The following is a 22,544-nucleotide window of genomic DNA, read 5'->3' as shown; positions in this document are numbered from 1 at the left end:
TATCACCAGAAAGGAAGCAATGCAGAAGCAGAAAACGTGCACGTGCGCGTGGCTGAGAGTGAGAAGGGGGAAGTCGAGGTTGTCTGTAAGAGAGGACGTGCGGATAACGGGAGCCACTCTTCACCGCGGCCGTGAGAGGAGCAGCCCGGGCTCCTGTGACAGACTCTGATTCAGGTGAGTCTGTAAGTCTGTGAGGACGCAGCGCTCACAGAGGCTTCCTGGGATCAGTTACGCGTTTATTGGCGATGAAAGAAATATTTGGCTCTTACTTAGCTGAGAGAACAGCTCCGGCTGTCACGCGTGTCCTGAGCTTTTATGACTGTGCACCGTCCTGCGCGCTGCTGGAAACCTTTGAGTCTTCAAACTCAGTTTGCTTTGAATCATCTTTATCGTGCTGACCTGAGCCGGTACAGTCTGGAGATTTACAGCTTTGCTTCTTTTTCATTCCTTCCATGTTTGACTTCCTGTTTATTTATTTTAATATTAACAGTGTTTCCGTGGTGTGCGCGCGTGCTCGTCTGTGTGACTTTGTTTTATGTCGGATCAGCGCTTAAAGGCTTTCAGCAAACCAAAGAGCGAGCCGTTATAGATCCGGACACTTTCTTCGGAATCTGCTTTTATAAACACCATAAAATGAAGTACTTTCCCCCCTTTTTCTTTTCAAGTAAATATAAAATTGTCAAAACTGACCTGTAACACCACAGATGTTGCTGTAGTTCATAACATTAAAACGAAAAATAAATAAAACAAATGTATTTTACAGACATATTGAAATACATCTCAGTAATATTGAGGTAACATAACAACATTTATTTTTTTATAGAATTGTCTTGATGTTCAGTTTACCTTTTTTGTTTTGAATGTAAAAAGAAAAATAGTAAACCAGTATAACCAGTATAAACCAGCTATATAAATACAACGAAACTGAACTGAATTACTGTTGAGTGCATGTAGCTCAGATTTCATTTGCTGCAGTGAGAAACCAGAAGTTTCTCACTGAAAACACATCACTGTGCAAAGAACAAAGAACAGCTTCATGATGGTTTATTTCAAGCCAAGTTTGACTCGCTACTTCATCAGTAAAAAGTTGTTTGCATTTATGACACGATGCCTGTAATACACCTGAGGTTTGGCTGCTAAATCTATTTGTTTAACTGGTTAGCAGCTGCATGCATAGAGCACACATTTGCAAAGTACCACAATCCCAGAATTTCCCTCCGTGATGCTCTGTGGGCTCTCCCCACTGTGTGGATCCTTCACAGAAAGCTGCTCTCCAGGATGTTTGACTCTGTAGCTGTTGTTGTTATTTGCTTACAGCATGCAGAGGTGGAACAGCTGCTGTCTGTGAGCCCGACACCATGTAATCCTGTGAGTGTGTGCTAAACACTGTTTAAACACAAAGTACTGGGATTATATCACTTTATTACTGTGATCTTGTTACTAATCTGAATACAATGTGGGCTCATTACATTTCCAGTAATACCTGCTGGAGGCCAGCCAGACTTCATGAGGAAGATGAAACAGTGTGTTTACACGCAATAATAGATATGTGACCACAGCATGTTTTACCTTTGTTTTACAGGCAGACATGTTAACTGCAGGCCTCGTGGTCGGACTGCTCGGTGGTAAGATATGTTTGGGCTTTACTCCTGGTGGAGGATGTGCTGCTACATGATAAGATAAGATAAGATAACCTTTATTAGTCCCACACGTGGGAAATTTGTTTTGTCACAGCAGGAAGTGGACAGTGCAAAAGTTATGACGCAAAAATTAGAATACAATAAGAATAAATACAGTACACAACTGTACAGAATAGAATAAAATAAAATACTATATACAGTAGAATAAAATAGAATAAAAATATACAATAAGATAAAAATAGAATACAAATACAAATACTATATACAACTGAGTAAAAATACAACGATGCCAGAAAGGATTATTGCACTTAGTATTATTGCACATGTATGGATGTGTGTGCTTGATCAGTTAAAGTCTTTATTATGGAGTCTGACAGCAGTGGGGAGGAAAGACCTGCGAAATCTCTCCGTCCCACACCGTGGGTGCCGCAGTCTCCCACTGAAGGAGCTGCTCAGTGCTGTCACAGTCTGCTGCATGGGGTGGGAGATGTTGTCCATCAGGGATGACAGCTTAGCCGCCGTTCTCCTGTCACTCACCACCTCCACTGGGTCCAGAGGGCATCCTAGAACAGAGCTGGCCCTTCGGATCTCCCCAGAAATATGCATGTTTGGGCTCGATTTGTAATTTGTACTTTTATATTTATTTAAGGACTAACAAACCTAAAGTTATTAAAGACCATCTGCTCCATTTGTCTTTCTTTCATGAGCCATATTTAAATCATACAGCTATTACAGCTCTATGATTTACCATGTCCTGGCTATAAGTGTGCTGCATCCATACTAAATCCAAGTAAATGCATTCCAGCTGTATCGGCTTCAGTGAAAGCTAAATGGAGTTTACAGCACACAGCTGAGGCTCTGTCTGCATGTTAAGTGCTGATGTATCGACTGAGCATCCTGTCCAAGTGTCTCCTGCGCTGTGTGAGGCTCTTATTTATTGAACAGACACAAAGCCCCTAAAGCTCTTCAGTCATCATTCTTGGCCTCTGCAGCTCGAGGTGCCCCAGACAGCAAATATTTAAACCCTCTGGTAAACAATCATTCTCAAGCCGACTAAACTCTCAATAGAAACCAGCTAACTACCTGCTAACTCTGCCTAACCTTGTAAATCCTCTTGTTTATGACACTCTGCTGTTTTTAACCTTCAGTTTGTTTCTTTGATTTTAGGGATGAAGGAGCATTTAGAGCTAATAATACCACAATAACCCAACAGATCCATCTCATCTCACTGGAGATTTTTAATATTAAATTACGTTTCACTTAGTTTAATTCAATTTATTTATTTAGCAACAAAAACAGCTTTATATTATAAGGTGAAGACTGGACAGTAACGCAAAAAATACAGAGAATCCAAAACAACTGATAGTAATTTGGGAAAGTTAATGACCCAAATTAGCCACTAGTGTGAGAGACTGCACTCCAGCCAGAAGGAAAAAGGTTTGTGAGGCACAAAGAACCAATCAGATTTCTGTTTTTAAAATAAAATCTTTAAATAGTGAAAAACAAACTTGAAGTTGGTCCTGTCAGTGCCTGTCTGTTTACAGTTTGGCTGGTTTTCTTAAACTGTGCGTTACATCACTGATGTCATAATTACATCGTTACTGATGTGTTTGTGTTTCTTTTTCCAGCCCTCATCTCGGGTCAGCGAGCGGAGCTCCTCGGTGCCACTGTTGGAGGCTCTGTGCTGGTTACCTGTAAACTCCCAGTTCCAACAAGGCCAAAGTGGTTTTACTGGCAGGAGGACGGGACTGAAAACATTTTGATTCATTGTGAACAAACGTGTCAACAAACAACATCTGAAGTCTACAGGAACAGAGTTACAGTCTTTGCTTCTGAGTTTGGATCGGGGAACATCTCCATTAAACTTCACAGTGTTACAGCTGCAGACGACCAGAAGTCGTTCTGGGTCATGGCTTCCTTCAAAGACAGACGTGAGCGCCGCTGCAACTCAACACTGCAGGTTTCAGGTAAGGAAGATATCTTCTTACGTCCAGATCGAATACGTCTCCCTGAGACTTTTCATACAGCTCTGACTCTGATGTTCTTGTTTCTGGCATGAAGTGTTTGTGCTGATGTGCTCTGAATGTCTGTGGTGTGTAAACAGTGTTCACCTCTGTCACAGCTTCCTACAGAGATATAAACCTGACCATTGACACAGCAGACACTGTGACCTGCACAGCGCGTGGAGGATACCCTGAATCCAGCGTGTCATGGTCGGGTCAAAACACGACCGGTGGTGAATATGTGGACCTGCATGAATACAAACCGACCCACGAGAGGGACGCAAAGGATGGAACCTTCACTGTCAGGAGCTCCGTCAGTGTGAAGGAGCTGGTGTCGGTGACCTGCCGCATCACCAACCCTCGCTCCAACCAAAGCATCAACACCACCACAAAGATAGACAGAGATGGTGCTGGTGAGTGCAGCGCATCAGCAAACCCCAGTATCTGTCAGAGTGGGAGTGCTGGTGGAGGCGGGGCTAGATAATGTTGTAACATTAGCACTATTTTGTTAAACTCAGTGCTTGTTTGAGCCTAATCAGTATTGAAGGGACGCTGCTGATATGTTTCTGTTGTACATCCGTCCCCCGATGGATGTTCACACAGTTTCAGGTAGAATCTGGGGAACATTTTTAAAATGAAGCAATAAGCCATTAAAAATCATTAAAAGCCAATAAAAATCAGGGACTTTCTGAGTCAGCAAACACTTCACTGAGTCGAAATCCTGTAAATCCTCCAAGACCTTGCTGGATCATCCTGCAGAATGTTTGATGAACGTTATGACAGAGATGACACCGATACTGCCATCACTGTCCTGACAGTGTTACATGGCTGTCCTTCAGATTTCAACTTCAATTTTATTTACACAGCGCCAAATCACAACAACAGTCGCCTCAGGGCACTTTATATTGTAAGGTAGACCCTACAATAATACATACAGAGAAAAACCCAACAATCATATGACCCCCTATGAGCAAGCACTTTGGTGACAGTGGGAAGGAAAAACTCCCTTTTAACAGGAAGAAACCTCCAACAGAACCAGAACCATCTTTGACATACTTATAGGTGAATGAGTGGTGGTGTTATTACAGACGAGCTGAGCACTCAATCAGATAAAAAGTCTGAGAAATCAGACAGAAACTCTGTGTAAGGCCCAGGTGGACGATAGATGATAACAAGTAAGACTGGTTTCTGAGTTTCACAGCTGGGGTGGACGAGGCGAAGCATCAGGCTTTCAAATGAATTAAAAGTCTGTCTTGGTCTTTCATTAATTAATAGGCTGGTGTGAAAAATTGCTGCCACACCTCCCCCTCGGCCTGTGCTTCAAGATTTCTGGTAGTTAGAATGACTCGGGGGTGTTGATTCATTTAAACTAACATAATCATCCTGCTGCAACCAGGTTTCTGTAAGGCAGAGTAAATCGATTTGTTGATCAATTATTAAGTCATGTACTAACAGAGACTTGGAGGAGAGAGACCTAATATTTAATAATTGATCAGTGGTTGTTGATCAATGGTCATGAGAATTTGCATTCAGTCATTATGCAAATGTACTGTTTATAAGGAAACCTGCAGTCAGCTGAAACTGAAGACGTCACCTGATGATGACGAAACGTTTCTCCCACTGCAAACGTCCAGATGAACTGAATGTTTAATAAAGTTTTACTCTTTGGTTCAGATGTGGATACTTTATTGTTCTTTCTTTGTAATTGTTTATGTTTAAGTTGTTTGTTGATGGTTTTTAGTTTGTTTTTTGTCTGTTTGGAAGCTGACACAGTCTCTATGGAGATGGGTTTTTGGGGGGTAGCAGGAGGAGAGAAGCTGCAGAGAGGCGTGTAAGACTGCAACTCTGCTTCCTGGTCCCAACTCTGGATAGTCATATTTTGGGGGGTTTAATAAATTTGTCCATATTTCTAGAAATGAGAGCTGCTCCATCCAAAGTGGGATGGATGCCGTCTCTCCTAACAAGACCAGGTTTCCCCCAGAAGGTTTGCCAATTATCTATGAAGCCCACATCGTTATGGGACACCACTGTCACTGTTAGAATTTCATTAATAAGAGAAAATATTCATGTAGCCTAACCTGGATTTTAAGGTAACCTGAATAATAATTACAGTTGTTGGTAAAGCAGCCCAGCTCATTTCTGTTGTTCTGTCATATTCTTCACAGGTCCAGACACAAATCCAGGAGTGCACGCATTCATACGTCTAGTTTCTGTCTCAGTAGCATCAGTAGTAATAGCAGGATTAGCAGTAGGCACATACATCTGCTACAAGAAACGTAAGTAAAACATTGAGTTATGTTCTTTTAACATTTACAGTAAACATATGATGTAATGTTGAAAATGAATTGTTCAAACACTGATCAATAAATCAGTGACAGCAATAATCAGTCAAAAGTTTGAACAGTCATAGACCCTGTTAGGCTTTTGGATTCAGGTCTTCAGAGCTGTGATGGAGAATCTTTGCACTTTGTCAGCGTCGTGTCTTCATTGATGACCTCTTCGGGTCACATGCAGACATGCTTGAGCAATCAGCAGGAGCATACTGCTGTGATCGCTTCATGTTTTTGTGATGTTAAAGTGGGCGGGGTCAGAGCCACCGTTTTGACCCCGCCTACGGAGCACTTAGCTGTTTCATAAAGAGAGCGAACGTTCATCCGTCTGTAAAGTCACACAGGCTGTCCACAAACACACGTTTTAAATGAGACAAATGTGTCACACAGCACAGCAACACAACGTTATTATTAACCTGTAAACTGAGTCGTCTTTACAGTCGTACTGTAGCTATGGCTGTATTGTTGTGTGGTCATAGACTCAGCCGTAGCTACATAAGTAACACTGCTGTCACAGTTACACAGTGTATGAAGCAGAAGAAACGTTTTCTCACAGTGCAGAGAGGATTCATTAAGTCGGCCCCGACTGTTGCAGCGATCCATCAGAGGACATTTAGCTACTCCAGTGTGGGAGAGTAACAACTCCTCGGGGAAGATCATTTCAGCTCAGGGCAAACGTCAGGGTAGGAACGTAGATCGACCACTAAACCACAGCAGACCAGTACATGCACCTGCTGCCCATTCATAAAATGATCATAGTAAAGCATCAGTACACTGAGAGGTAGCTGCTGTTTCTGTTTAAACAGATTTTTGTATTCTATCCAGGTAGTTTACAAGGAAGTAAAGCAACCTTCAAACTTTGTTAACTGCCAGAAGTCAAAGCTCAGCAAGTCCTAACAGGTCGTGTTACAGGAGTGAAAGGTCAGCAGTCTGTAGAGCTGCAGAGTGAGTGACTGGAGGACCCTGCACCAGCTGTGCTAACGACACTTATGTGCCTGGTCTGTGATTTCTGGGAAGAGACAGAGTCTGTATCCCAATTCAGGGTCTGCAGCCTTAACGGTCCACAAGGGCCGCGTACTCAAAGACCGCTAAGGCCGGAAGTGCGAGGCTTGTGAAATGGACGGTCTAGCCTCCGTCGCGCTGCCCAGGTTGCCTAGCAACCATGATACTAACAGCTGGAAACGTGTCATACAGCTTTGTTTGACAGAGATGAAGGAGAAAATCTTTTGTTCATTTGTTTGTTTCTACATGAGCTTTGATCATTCTCTGTGAGATGAAGCTCAGCTATTGAACGGCGTGTATTTAAAGTAAAGGCTTTAAAACCAAGTTAGTACAAACGTCACTAATGTCACATGACTTTGCCGACATGTGGCCAACAGTAATGTTTTAATGCTCTTCGTTATTAAACATTCGCACATAAATAAGTGACATCATATTCAGTACTTAAAGGTCACTCTTCGGGCGCCCCTCATCCGCCGTTTTTTATCGGCAAAATTATCCACACCCACCGCCGCGCTATGCATTCTGGGATATGTTGGGCCACGAAGTCTACACCGCCACAGCCTTAAAATTCAGGGAAATGAAGGACGCATTTCAGGGCCGCATTTCGAGCAGTCTTCGAATTGGGACAGCCTTCGTCGCGTCGCTGTGACGTAATCGGCCTTAAAATGCGCCTTTAAGGCTGCAGACCCTGAGTTGGGATACAGCCGCTGTTACTAACAAGACTGTTAGTCAAGACACAGAGGCATAACATATCCAGGATTACAAAATAAAACAGGAAGTGACAGTGACCGTAACTGAGTTAGATTCGAGCTTAACTTCTATCTGTCAGATCTTTGGTGAACCAGTCAGGATCTGGCTGTTTCTTCCCACATCCATATTTGACTTTCCAAATGAAACAATATTTTTCTCACAGCACTTCAGTTATTTAGTGTTTCCTGCTCCTAACCTTTTTCCTCTGCTTTTGCTTTTAGGCTGCAAATCTGGCGATGAATCCAACGGACAACTGAATGGAGGTAATTCTGCAGTGAGGTCAAAAAGATCTATGATGACACGATTGGAGGGTCACAGCTCCACAGTTGATTCTTGACTGAAGAGCTTTGCTTTGTTTCTGGTGTAGAACAGCCAGGAGGTGAAAACCATGCAGACCAACAAATGGAGCTCCAAGAAGGTAAGAAGGGGGGAGGCGGTCCTGGTGCTCTCACAGCAGAGGTTCAACATCTGGAACGCCTGGGAAATAGTGACATATTTGGAAATATATGGTAGAGACCATGATGGTGTTACCAACACTGTGCAGACGGCTATATTTCAAAATTAAACTCGTCATGGAGAGAAGGAACCCCTGAAATCAGCTGGAAGGGACTCTGGTAGTCATGCAAAGAGTGATCCTGCAGCGTGAGGGTCTCGGAGCTCTCACATCCAAAGACAGCGTGTCACATGTCACAGTTCTTTAATGTTTGTCAACCATTGTTTCTTTGATTTTGTTAGAATCTCAAGAGGCAGCAAATGAAGGGAGCAGAGACGACGAGGATCCACAGGATGAAGGTTTGGACTTTGGCTCACTCACAAACACAATGAGATAAGATGACTGACACACTCAGCAGCTACACTCTGATGTGCTGTTTCCACAGATGAGTGGGGAGATGCACATCGAGACAACGTGGACCAAAACCTTCTAGATGGAGCAGGTAGTGTTCGTGTCTGTGCTGCACCGAGTTAGCAGACATTGACAGTCTGTAGAAATATGAATAAAAATGTAATTTTAAAGCAGCACTTTGGTCACACCTTAACTGTTTGAGTCACTGTGATGGTGAACAGACACTGAATAGAAAATGAGAAGTGTTTGATGTCCAGATACTTACAGCTCTAACTGTGCTGCACACACTCTGGTGAAGAGGATTAAAACCTGCATTCATCTGTTTCACAGTCGAGAAATCGCTGTTGGATCGTTTCTGAGAAAAATGTTTTGTCTGCTTTTCTTTTAGAAAACCAGGAGCACCGCCCTGCAGGTGGTGCAGAGCAAGGCGGAGGCAGCGTGCACACAAACACTGACTAAACTGAGGATGGATTCATTGTTCGACTGCACTCACACACGCTGTGAACAGGACGACGGCTGTGCGGCCGACACACCAGAGGCGTCGGCAGAGTCGTTTCCTGAAGAGTTTAAACCTTTTTATTTGCACAGTTCAGTTTAAAATGACCTGTTATTGGCTCGTTCTTAGTGCCAACGAGTTCTTCTCCAGGCGGACTCAGTGAAACCTACAGTAAAACCAATGAACGATGCAGGGAGCTAAAATGTTCTGTTTGAGCTCTGCTTTTGCCTCAAGACGCCGAGAAGGATGAAACGATCAAATGAACCGTGAGCCGGTGAAGCTGCTGTGACTGACTGAGCTCAGCTTTCCTCGAGCAACAAAACAAGGATTTCGCGTCTTTACTGTTTCCCAGCTGAACAGGGTCCGATCAGCTGCACCGTTTTCTTGTTTGTCACTTTATTTAAAGATTCTGAACTGTAAGAGTCTACAATCCAGAATTTCATAACTTAATGCTGTTTTAGATGTTAGCTGACATCTGCTGTATGCTGTAAATACAGATTATAGGAGGCTGAATCCATCTTTGCTGTGTGAGAATGAGGAGCAGTGATGACTAATAATGATGACGATGATTCAGCAGCATGTGAATGGAGTGTTGCTATGAACATGTTCACAACAGTTTTACTCCTTTACTTCATCTTTTATATATTTATTTATGTATTTTAATTTGTGTGCATTCGATACACAGCTGGTACAGTAACACACTGACAAACATGAAACACTGGAAATTTAGGGACAGGGGGGTGGAAGAGGCAACAGGACAATTTATGCATGATCCACGTGGTCAGATGTTCATATGCTGCGCTCACTGATCCTCTGAAGCTAGTAATACTGACCAGGGAGCAGAAAGGAAGCAACGCGTTTGCAGGTAATTTCAGGTGCATCAGCTTAACAAACAAACTGTTTCTATGCTGTCAGTGTGTCTGGCAGCTAAAGGTCCAACTCACAGAGAAACGAAACTAACTCGAGAAAGATGAGAAAGGAAGGAGAGAGCTTCAAGTGCTCATTTAAAGCTTACATGTCAGTCCTCATGTTTTTGAATCAGTCCAACAGCGTCACGATCAGAACTGCCAGAGTTATTTTCCCAACTGGACCATTACAGCATTTCTTACAATGGTCCACGAGTCAGAATCTATTAAAGGTTTTTTATTTATTTAATTTTAAAAATTTGAGTTTGTACAACCACAACGTAGGAGACCGGGGGACGGAAAAGAGAAAGGAGAAAGAGGCGAGGAGGCGAGGCGAGGAGACGAGGTGAGGAGAAGAGGCGAGGAGACGAGGCGCTCCCCCAGCTGCTGGTTACGCCAAAGCACTTTCCCCACGCTGAGCCCTTACAACTGATGTTAGGCTCCCCCCACCCCCGACTTTCATGTACTCACTTTTCTGTTTACATTAATATAGACACAAGGTTCGGTTCCCTTTGCATCAGACCAGCGGAGCTATGTTTTTATTTCTTATGTTACATTTCAGAGCCGGTACTTTTTTACTTTGACTTGAGTAAAGAGGTTGAATCAGTACTTCAGCTTTTACTGGAGTATTCTTTAAGTGTACTTTTGCCACCTCTGGTTATTCCATACTTGTTGGAAGTTCACAGGATTTTGGGTAACTGGTGCTACAACATGCGCTGGTTCACTTTGGAGCCTCATTTCATCCTAAAACTAAAGGAGAGTTTAACAGGATATTTAAAGAACGTGTTGAGTTTGTGTTAGCTGCAGACACACAGCCAGCAGGACCTCCTTTACTGATGCTTCCAGCTGCAAACATCACATTTCAGGGAGACTTCACTGTAAACACAAAGGTCTGTCACACCTGCTCTCCGACGCGTCGACTCTCTCTGCTCTGCACGTGTCCACGACCTAACACACTTACAGTCATCACCACCACAACAGCAACACAACGGGCAGCTAGTGGTCGCAAAAGCACCGAGCACTCACGGCTCCACTGAACCTCGCCTGGAGCCCGAGAGCGTCTCCTCACTCCTGGTTATGGATTACAGATGACATCATGACCTCGGTTCTTCTGAAGAGTCCGTGTGACTGTTGTAAAGAAATGTACAGTAATAAATGTGCATGCGTCCGCTGTATGTATATTTATATTAACTGTGTTAGCACAAAGTGACGATCAGATTACTGTAAAGAATCAATGAATCTGCTGTTATGAGCACAGACTGGGATTAAAAGTTCTAAATATTACTTTCAGTTACTTCTAAATTATATTTCATTTGTGTCACGGTGACACACCTGACAGCACATCTGTCCTTCCTGTGGTGATGTCAGTACGATAAAGTCAGGAATCCCTAACACGTGAGGACGATCAGCTCCAATCAGCTCAGGGGAATTTAAACCTGGACATCTGTGGGACTGAGTGACCCCTTTTCTTCCCCCCATCCATCCATGCACTTATCCTTTTCAGGGTCACGGGGGCGCTGGAGCCTATCCCAGCTGTCATAGGGCGAGAGGCAGGGTACACCCTGGAAGGGTCGCCAGTCTGTCGCAGGGCCAACACACAGGGACAGACAACCATTCGCATTCACACCTAGTGGCAATTTGGATTATCCAATTAACCTATCCCCACAAGCTGCATGTCTTTGGACGGTGGGAGGAAGCCGGAGTACCCGGAGGGAACCCACGCAAACACGGGGAGAACATGCAAACTCCACACAGAAAGACCCCGGCCTGATGGTGGAATTGAACTCAGGACCTTCTTGCTGTGCGGCAACAGTGCTAACCACCGCCTCTGTCAGTGCGCCCCAGGGCAGCTGTGGCTACAATGTAGCTTGCTATCGCCAGTGTGTGAATGTGTGCATGAATGGATGAATGACTGAATGTAGTGTGAAGCGCTTTGGGGTCCTATGGACTAGAAAAGCGCTATACAAATGCAGGCCATTTACCATTTTACCATTTACCACCGTGCCGCCGTGCTACCCTTCTTGTTTTTTTTAATTGAGAAAATGTTATTTTTTTATTTAGTTTTATTCTAATCGGTAAACAGATAATTACCATTACAGAGGTGAGGGAGGAGACGTGCTGCTTCAGCTTTCATTCTAAACGACTTCTGAGCTGCCACTCGACTGATTACAGACGGTTATTGAACACTGAAATATTTGCTGGGATCATTTTCAAATGGCTCTGAAATATGATTAATCTTTTATCTGTTCGGACAAACTGTAGCCTCAAACATCAGACTCAATATTGAGTGCAGAAGTGGTTTATTTAGTATTCTGAAAGTTAGAATGAAATAACATCAGGAACATCACTACCCCACAGGCGGCATTTAACATTCCCATTGCTGTGCTGTGAATGCGAGCGCTCGGCTTATTATTAGAAAGCATCGACGCAGTCAGAAACACCTGAAAGCAAACACACAGGAAGTGACCTGAAGGCCACTCTAAAGTCCTCATTTTGTTTTTCTAAAGCCACTCAGAGTCGGACTTGGATCATTGTCCTGCTGCAGATACAAAATGTGCTTCAGCTTGAGGTCATGAAGGTGTTTACTTGTGTTATCTTGTTGCTGTTGATGAGTGGGAAACACTCTGTCTCCTCAGATTGAGCATACACAAGACAGGACAACACCACATGGCACCTGTGCACACCACAGCACAACAACACAGGAAATGGTTCATGGCTGTCAGAGGTTTCAGATTCTGTTTGGAATAAAGCTCAGTGATAAAAATTGTGAACAGTGAAATCTGAAGATCTGAAACTGTAGAGGAGGACGGACGAGAGATCTTCAGTCACACGGCACCTCCAACCTTTGTCTTCTCAGTCAGTTCTCTGGAAGGAGAAATACAAGCTGACCTTAGAAGTGGCAGCGCTGCTTCCTCTTCTTCACTGTGAGTCAGGATTTGCGTCATGAGGTTACAGAAAAACGAGAACTGCTGCCCTGATTTCTGTTTTTTGACCAGGACATGTCCAGGCAGCACGGTGGCACGGTGGTTAGCACTGTTGACGCACACCAAGAAGGTCCTGAGTTCAATTCCACCATCAGGCCGGGGTCTTTCTGTGTGGAGTTTGCATGTTGTCCCTGTGTTTGCGTGGGTTCCCTCCGGGTACTCCGGCTTCCTCCCACCGTCCAAAGACATGCAGCTTGTGGGGATAGGTTAATCGGATAATCCAAATTGCCACTAGGTGTGAGTGCGAATGGTTGTCTGTCCCTGTGTGTTGGCCCTGCAACAGACTGGCGACCTGTCCAGGGTGTACCCCGCCTCTCGCCCTATGACAGCTAGGATAGGCTCCAGCGCCCCCCGCGACCCTGAAAAGGATAAGCGGAAGCGAATGGATGGATGGATGGACCAGGACATGTCCTTCAACGCACATACTAAACAGAAATGTAGGACTGCTTTCTTACATTTGTGCAACATCTCTAAAACTAGAAATATCCTGTCTCAGAGTGACGCTGAAAATTTCTCCTGTATTGGATTCTCTTCATTGGCTCCCTGGGAGGCAGAGCCTTCAGTTTTCAGGCCCCTCTTCTGTGGAACCAGCTTCCAGTTTGGATTCAGGAGACAGACACTATCTCTACTTTCAAGATCAGGCTTCAAACTTTCCTTTTTGCTAAAGCATATAGTTAGGGCTGGACCAGGTGACCCTGAATCCTCCCTTAGTTATGCTGCAATAGACGTAGGCTGCCAGGGATTCCCATGATGCACTGGGTGTTTCCTCTTAACTCACCTCTCTGCATTTAATCATTAGTTATTATTAACCTCTGGCTCTCTTCCACAGGGTGTCTTTGTCCTGTTTCTTCCTGTTAAAAGGGAGTTTTTCCTTCCCACTGTTGCCAGATCTGTGCTGGGAACATAGTGATGATTATGGAGAATGTAGATCATTTACATAAACAGGAGGACCAACAACACTCTTGACTGGTTTATTTGGAAAGTGAATGTTCTCATTTTAGATATGCTGTCATGCTCCCGGTGACTGGCTGTGTTTTTCCACCCCAGTGGAGCCCACATCAACACACCTGTCATGATCACCTGTGTGTGATGCTGGATGATCACTTAGCAGTATTGAAGACCACAACTATTCATCTCTTCATCTGCGTAGCTGTGTTAGTAATACGGCGCCTTTGCTTCTTGTGGTTTATTTGTTCGTGTTCACTTAATCCAGTCTGTCACATGTCCTCAGGTCTCCGTACCGCAGTGCCCCTCCTGACCTTTCTCGTGCTGTTTCAGAGACCCACGTTCGAGTTCCACGTCCACGCACATTTCTCCCGTGTACTGTGTTTCTCTTGGGTCTGTAAATGAAGCCAAGTTAAGACTGATTCCTGCTGTCTGCGTCTGAATCTGCGTTTGGGTTCACATTTACGTACTGGCCCCCAGGCCCGCTCCATCCATATACCCAATATATGATGGCCATAGAAGGGGGCACGAGGAGGCACAATTACCCCTGAAATATGAATGCCTGTGCACAGAACCTGTGCACTACTAAGCTATTTAAGCAGGATTATCACTTTTAGTTAAATAAAAGCAAAATCAGTTATTTTCTACACAGAAACGTCGTTCTTGTTTGATGATGACTCTCACTGAAGCTAAAACAGTCTTAAACTGAACTGCTGTGATCTTTTCCACCAGTGGGAGAATATCTGCACTTTATCAGCCACAAACACTAAGCTACAGTATGAACCAGGGGGCATCCAGCAGAGGTCAAAGGTTAAAGTGCTTTGAATATAACAGGAAGGAAAGACGAACTCTTGACCTTTGCAGGATTATTTCTATTACATCAGCCTCTAGTTTCAGATGTGAGTAAGATGCTCGTGCTCGCTTCAGCTATCAAACCGTCCTGTGATGAGTACTCGCCACAAAGAGCTGCGACGTCTCACACTCACTTTACTCATCTCTTACAATAAAACAACAATCAGTGGAAACTATGGACCAATATAATAGCAGGGTATCGCCGCCCCTCTTTCTTCCAGAGTTAATGCACTCCTTAAAGCATTGTTTATTCCAGCTCTGCTTTCCAGAATGAGCTCAGTTTTATTTCCAGCATTGCAGACACGTGTTTACTGCTGCTGCACGGGGCCTCGTACCCGCATCGACCAGGTTCTGTCAGGAAGGAGCTGCAGGTGTTTCTGAAAGGTTGTGACAGTTGGCTCAGATGCTTTAGAGGCCACAGGGAGCATCAGAACGAACATTACACAGATACAGCAGTCATTATCATTATCTCTTTGTCTGCAGCAGGAGACGGAGAAAATGAAACAGAAAAGAACAGTTGCTTTGGACACAACCCTCCACACCTAGCCCTGGAAAAAGAGCCATGTGTCAGGTCAAACCCAAATGCAAGAACAATCATGCCACTGTGCGATGTGTTCACTGCTACAGATACACATGTGGTAAATGCAGACTACAGATACCATGGCAGTGCCAGGATTGTGAGTGATTGCTGAAAATGTTGAAATGTACTCACTCACTTTTTATTATTATTTGTAAATATGTGTACAAATGGTTGGTTTTTTGTACTGTTTTTATCAATAAATCTCAGCAACAAAGGACCTACACCCATGTGTGTTGATTTCTCCCTAAGATGGCAAACTGAAACACTCCAAGTTGGTGACTTTTGGAGATTTATTTCCCTGGATGATTGAGAATGCATCAAGATGAAACACAAAAGGAAGCTCACAGCTTTTAGCAGCTCCCCCACCCCCTCATTCACACACCCCCACTCCCCTCCAGAATTCCCAGATAACAACCTAATTTACATATGAATGACTAGCCAATTTAGCTTCCACTTGGCTGAAGCTAAAGCTTAGCTAAAAGCCTACCAGCCATTTGGCTGGAAGGCTTTTAGCTAAAGCTTAGCTAAAAGCCTACCAGCCATTTGGCTGGAAGGCGGGTTTTAAGGGAGCCTATGGAGATTTCTTTTGTCATTAGCAGCCCCCTTGATAGAGGCACAAGGTATGGTTATGATATAATGAGGACACGTTTAGATGTTTTTGTGACAGTCGCTATATTTGTGAAATGTTACGTTGAAACGAACTTCAGAATCAGAATCAGAATCAGAATCAGAATGGGTTTATTGCCAGATGTTGAGGTTTACAACATTAGGAAATTGCTGCGGTGCTTCAGTGCAGACAATAAGAATTAAAGTGCTATGTAGAAAGAAAGATATGTGCATGAGATATACATGAGATATATACATGAGAATAAGAATTATGAGTGCTACGTAGAAAGCTATATGCATGAGTGCAGGTGGTGATCAGTGCCAAACATGAAATGATGCAGTGACACAGCGTAGGGTCATGTGTTAGTGGTGGGAACAGTCATATGGTTATTGTTCATGTGTCCAACAGCAGAGGGGAAGAAACTGTTCTTATGGCGAGAGGTTCTGGTGCGACTGGACCGGAGCCTCCTGCCTGAGGGGAGCAGGTCAAACAGACTGTGTCCAGGGTGAGAAGGGTCAGCTGAGATCCGGGCTGCACGCCGCAGTGTCCTGGAGGTGTACAGGTCCTGCAGAGATGGGAGTCTGCAGCCAATCACCTTCTCAGCAGAGCGCACAACACGCTGCAGTCTCTGTTTGTCCCTGATAGTGGCTCCAGCGTACCACACGGTGATGGAGGAGGTGAGGATGGACTCGATGATTGCAGTGTAGAATTGCATCATCGTCCGTGTTGGCAGGTTGAATTTCTTCAGCTGCCTCAGGAAGTACATCCTCTGCTGGGCTTTCTTGATGACGGAGGTGATGGTGGGCTCCCACTTCAGGTCCTGGGTGATGGTGGTACCCAGGAAGCGGAATGAGTCCACAGAGGTGATGGGGGTGTCAGTCATGTTATAAGGTTTACGATTGTAAGAGTGTGGATTATTTTTGCTTACACGCTGTTTCTATGTATACATCCCCAGCTCTTACGGTGAGATTGATGGTTTACTGCCATTAAACCTTCAAAACGTCATCAGTAAAGTGTCATCCTTCATTCGGGGGGGTTCGCTACAACATGTTTATGCTGAAACAAATGTATATAAAAAATGTTTGTTCTACTTTTTAAATTTATTTATACAGTAAAACTGTTAATTTTGATTCAACACTGTGCAGTTAGCCTGTTTTTTCAGGCAATATACAGAGGTTTCAGATTCTGTTTGGAATAAAGCTCATTGATAAAAATAGTGAACAGTGAAATCTGAAGATCTGAAACTGTAGAGGAGGACGGACGAGGTATTAAACTTCAGTCACACGGCACCTCCGACCTTTGTCTTCTCAGACATTTCTCTGAAATGTCAGATACTAATGTTGTGACCTTAGAAGTGGCAGTGCTGCTTCCTCTTCTTCATTGTGAGAGTCAGGATTTGCGTCATGAGGTTAACAGAAAGCGGGTACTTCATAACAGAAAAAGGAGAACTGACACGGCTGTAGAGCTGGATGTTCATCATTGCTGTTTCATCAGATTTGATGGAGCTGCATCTGAGAAGCAGCGGTTCAGTTTCCACGTCTGTGGCTGACTGATTTCTGTTTTCAGGTGAAAATGTTAAAGAAAGGTAAAGAGCACAAAATTCAAATCATACCTACACACCTGAAAAACACCTTTTTTATAATTATAACACTGCTGATGTGGGTTTAACAAAGATTCTCTGAGAACATCAAACGATACCTGAAGTCTGTCCTTTTCTATTTTCGCTCAGCTTTTCTGCTGTCTGAGTTCTCTGGTATCATGTATGAATTGGAATTGAAAATTTCCAAGCAGGTTGAATTAAACAGACAATCGGCTGTTAGTGGTCAAGTGAGAGGACCTATTAGAAAGTAAGGCATGATTAGAGTTTTTATAAGAACAAACCAAACCATCAGCTGTATCTGAGGTAATCATGTGAGATCTGTATTTGGGCACATCAGGTGTGACATGAAAGCGGGAACTCATGTGGATTAAATTATCAGAAGGTCGTGAGAGCAGCAAAAACAGTATTTCTCTGAGATTGTGTCTAATAACTGTCACAGACTTCATTCACTTATTATTAACTCAGTTCTTAATCTGCTGCTGCTCCCCATGCAGCTTCGAAAGCAACGTATGAAACCTGCTGAAATTCTTCATTAATGGGATCACAGATATCAGGTCTCATATTATCCTCCCCAGAGATGGGCAGTAACACGTTACTGTAATCCGATTACTTTTTTCAAGTAACGAGTAAAGTAAGGGATTACTATTGCAAAAACAGTAATTAGATTACCGTTACTTTCCCGTAGGAACGCTGCGTTACTGCGTTACTAAAACCGTGATTTTTTTGCGAGAATGTCTCACGACAGTGACGTAAGCGAGTGCGACGTTCGTGACAACAGCTGTGTGCAGATCAACAATGGATCATATATCGAGTGCAGAGAGAGTATGAGCGTGCAGCGTTTAAAGCGTGGAAGTACTGACCTTACTTTGAGTTTGATTCCATAAAAAGTGACAAAAACATTAGTGTCCGCTGTGCGTGGGAAGAAAACTTCTTTTTACAGCGAAAAAACCCCTAAACTTCCAACAAGCACCGAGTAGCTACGACGTAATGGGAAACTCACAGAGACACTCGCGGATTCTTCCACTGACCGCGGCACACCTGCACCAGGGTAAACCTCCGCCTACCCCACTCCTGCTTTACAGGTGAAAATAGAGCAACAGGACCGCTGAGTCTTTGACTTTATTTATTTTCTGCTGTGTTTTACTTGCATCTATTTGAAAGACTGAGTGTAAACACAAAAAATATTTTATTTTATGTGCTGGAATGTGCAGAAAATAGGTTTACATGTTAAACTAATTTATTCCAGTCAGAGAATGTTGCAGATAATTAAATCTTTGCTTCATGTGTAAAGTTAAAAGATTAAAACTAATAAAACGAGTTTCAAAAAGAGACTTTTCCATTTGATTACATTTATGATGGATTATGCAGAAAAAGTAGAATTGGGCTGAAAGGTCTGTCGCTTTATCACCTACTCAGGTTGTAAATCGTGTTTTTAAAAAGTAACTATCGGCAGCAGCCGTGTGAGGTGTGGGAAAGAGGACTTGAAGGCAGCACTTACTGAGATGCGAGGGTGGTTTATTATAAAAGGCCGAACACAAAGAGGGGAAGGTAAAACAGAACTTAGGAGAAGCTAAACTATAGAACGACAAACCTGAACACGAAGGGAGGACAGCAGGGGGAGCACACAGTGGATTCACAAAGAGTTTCCAGGAGATGAACACGGAGACGGAGATCACAGAGTAATGTGGAGGAACACAGGCAGACACACACTATAAATACACAGAGGGACACTGGGAAATCACACACAGGTGGGAGACACAGCTGGACCTGATTAACCTGACGAGGAACACTAACACCAGGGACCAACAGGGAGCACCAACCCAGAAACCCAGCATCCAAAAACCCCAAAACACAAACCATCCCAAAACAGTCCACAAATAATAATAACAATAATAACAATAACTACACTAAACACAAAATCACTGAGTCCACGGACTCAGGACCATGACAGTTGTTGCCATTGTAGTGAACTGTCTTGGTTGTTCCAGCAATCGGTTTGTGCCTAGATAAACCTAACAGTCAACAACTTGAAACCCACCAGATGTTCTCTGGATATTGTTCAATCGCGTTTGCCGAAAGTTGTTTTTGATATTGTGGGTATGAGTTTGCTTTCTGTTGTCATTAGGGTGTGTCGACTTCAAACGTGCTGTGGTGGAACCTATTCTTAAAAAGCAAATATCAGTTTTATCCAACTTCAGACCAAATTGCCTTTTTGTTCTAAAGTCCAGGACAAAGTTGTCCTCCTTCAGCTCCAGACCTTTCTCAAAAAACATGGCATTAGTGACGCATTTCAGTCTGGTTAAAGCGCACCACAACACTGAAACTGCTCTTGTAAAAGTTTTTAATGACCTTTTAACTTTTACTGACTTGGGAGATTTTGCCATTTTAATACTGTTAGACCTCAGTGCCGCCTTTGATACTGTAGATCATGGGATTCTTATCTCTCGGCTTGTACACTGTGTCGGAGTCAAAGGGACTGCATTGCAGTGGTTTAAATCTGGCCTGTCCGGCCGTGGTTTTTCTGTTAGATTGGGGGATACATAATCCTCAAAGACCTCACTGTCTTGTGGGGTCCCCCAGGGGTCCATTCTTGGCCCAGTTCTTTTTTCAGGTTACATGCTCCCTGTGGGTTCAGTTTTTTAGAAACCTGGCATCTCATTCCATTGTTACGCAGACGACACACAGATTTACCTGCGACTGAAACGTAAATCTGTGAATCCTCTGAACGTTTTTAACCTAAATGAACAGAAAACAAAGGTGATTGTGTTTGGTCCCTGTGACCACTGCGACTTCGGCCCCTTAGAAATGTATAAAAATCTCTTTGTGAGGAACTTCGAGTCAAAACTCACTCCTAACGTTTGATAAACAGATAAATGCTGTAATCAAGTCCAGTTTCTTTCATCTTCGGCTACTTGCCAATGAGAAGCCATTTCTCTGTTTCAGAGACTTTCAGAGAGCTATCCATGCCTTCGTTTCATCTCGTCTCGACGACTGTAATACTCTTTACTCTGGTGTTAGTCTGTCACCAGTTAGCCGTCTGCAGCTGGTCCAAAACGCTGCGGCACAGTTACTAACTGGCACATGCAAGCGAGAGCATATATCTCCCATACTGGCATCCTTACACGGGCTGCCTGTTAGTTTTTAAGATTTTATTATTTGTTTTTGCACAGGTTAGCGCCCTCATACCTTCCTGATCTTTTTAATTGGTACACTCCTGCAAGATCGCGGAGGTCTGCGGACGAAAGCTGTCCAGAGGTCCAGATTAAATCACAGAGGAGATTGGGTATACAAACAAATACATTTCACTAATATAAATTACTGTATTATTACTGTTGTCTGTGAAGGTTCTCAGTCATCCAGGTCATCGTAGTCAAAGGAGCTTGCAAAGAAAAGCGTCTGGACTTCTTTAAGTTGCTTGAAGACGTTTCACCTCTCGTCCGAGAAGCTTCTTCAGTTCTAAGGTCAAATGGTGGAGAGTCCCAGATATAAACCTAGTGGGAGTTTCCCCCCACAGAGGGACAAAAGGACCCCCTGATGATCCTCTAATCGCCTGAGCCAAGGTGTGAAACTGGGTGTGGGTCCCAATCAGCCAGAGTTTCGGGTGTGTTCATTGTGAAACCTGGCCCCACCTTATCATGTGAATTCCTGAGGTCAGATGGCCCAGGATGTGAGTGGACGTTAAGGCGTCTGGGAAGGGATCTCAGAACTGGATTATAGATGGCAGAGAGTTGGTGTCGTAAACCCCGCCTCTGTTCAAAGATGTGGACACAGTGGACATAGATGCTTCTTTCACTCCTCTTTACAACCATCTGTCCTCTCTGTCCAAAATGTGAACATTGGCATCCTCGAAAGAGTGACCTTTGACCTTTAGATGCAGATGGACTGCTGAGTCTTGTCCTGTGGAGGTGGCTCTTCTGTGTTGTGCCATGCGCTTGTGAAGTGGCTGTTTGGTCTCTCCGATGTAGAGGTCTGGGCATTCCTCGCTGCACTGTACAGCAAACACCACATTGTTAAGTTTGTGTTTTGGGGTTTTGTCTTTGGGGTGAACCAGTTTGTGTCTGAGCGTGTTGCTGGGTCTGAAATACACCGGGATGTCATGCTTGGAGAAAACTCTCCTGAGTTTCTCTGATACACCGGCTACATAGGGGATGACAATGTTGTTGCGTCTGTCCTCCTTATCCTCCCTCGCTGGTGTCTGGTCTTCTTTTCTGTGCCTCTTTGCTGACTTTAAGAACGCCCATTTAGGATAGCCGCACGTTTTGAGTGCTTCCTTTACATGTGTGTGTTCCTTCTTTTTCCCTTCAGGCTTAGAGGGAACATGTTCTGCCCGGTGGTGTAGGGTCCTGATTACTCCAAGGTTGTGCTCCAGAGGGTGATGGGAGTCAAAGAGGAGGTACTGGTCCGTGTGTGTGGGCTTCCGGTAAACTTCGATGTTGAGTTTGCCGTTCTCTTCAATGTGCACGGCGCAGTCCAGGAAAGGCAAACAGTCGTCCTTTGTGTCTTCCCTGGTGAACTTGATGTTCTTATCCACAGCGTTAATGTGCGCAGTGAAGGATTCCACTTCTTGTGTCTTGATTTTGACCCAGGTGTCGTCCACATATCTGTACCAGTGGCTGGGTACTCTTCCTTTGAAAGAGCCAAGAGCCTTCCTTTCCACTTCCTCCATGTAAAGGTTGGCTACAATAGGTGACACGGGGGAGCCCATGGCACAGCCATGTTTTTGTCTGTAAAAGCCTTCGTTATATTTGAAGTATGTAGTGGTGAGGCAGAGGTCTAACAGTGTGCAGATCTGATCAGGTGTGAAGTTGGTCCTGAAGTTGGTATTATTACTGTTCTTAAGATTTCAGGCTGATCAAACAAAAGTTTAAATAAGAAAATAAAGAAGTTTGTATTAAAATACAAATTTTTTGATGAAATTTGGCCACACTCTGATGTTTTTATATCTGAAGGACTGAAATATAATCATATCATCAAATTACAATCAATCGACCATCAGCTTGGCAGTT

General features: G+C 43.8%; 1 protein-coding gene across 3 annotated transcripts; it reads left to right on the top strand.

Annotated features, from left to right (window-relative positions):
* LOC113008449 (CD276 antigen-like) lies at positions 1-10,579 on the top strand. 3 transcript variants are annotated; one of them, XM_026145875.1, is made up of 11 exons: positions 1-174; positions 1,318-1,368; positions 1,583-1,625; positions 3,269-3,607; positions 3,763-4,056; positions 5,809-5,919; positions 7,947-7,988; positions 8,093-8,143; positions 8,461-8,517; positions 8,604-8,660; positions 8,958-10,579. In XM_026145875.1, the coding sequence occupies exons 3-11, from the start codon at positions 1,589-1,591 to the stop codon at positions 9,026-9,028; spliced, it is 1,059 nt and encodes a 352-aa protein (XP_026001660.1). In that variant the 5' UTR covers positions 1-174; positions 1,318-1,368; positions 1,583-1,588; the 3' UTR covers positions 9,029-10,579. The 3 variants fall into 3 exon arrangements, with proteins under 3 accessions (XP_026001660.1, XP_026001661.1, XP_026001659.1); XM_026145876.1 differs by having other exon boundaries at positions 1,318-1,625; XM_026145874.1 differs by lacking the exon at positions 1-174 and having other exon boundaries at positions 838-1,368.
* The last annotated feature ends 11,965 nt before the right edge of the window (positions 10,580-22,544 follow it).

The sequence above is a fragment of the Astatotilapia calliptera genome, chromosome 16 (genome assembly GCF_900246225.1).
Source record: "Astatotilapia calliptera chromosome 16, fAstCal1.2, whole genome shotgun sequence".
NCBI lineage: Eukaryota > Metazoa > Chordata > Actinopteri > Cichliformes > Cichlidae > Astatotilapia > Astatotilapia calliptera.
This window is presented reverse-complemented; position numbering and strand designations above follow the sequence as displayed.

Coding starts and splice junctions, on each gene's coding strand:
- LOC113008449 (XM_026145874.1), top strand. CDS start 1,279: ATGTTTGACTCTGTAGCTGTTGTTGTTATTTGCTTACAGCATGCAGAG. Junction 1,626..3,268: donor CGTGGTCGGACTGCTCGGTG/GTAAGATATGTT, acceptor TTCTTTTTCCAG/CCCTCATCTCGGGTCAGCGA. Junction 8,661..8,957: donor AAACCTTCTAGATGGAGCAG/GTAGTGTTCGTG, acceptor CTTTTCTTTTAG/AAAACCAGGAGCACCGCCCT.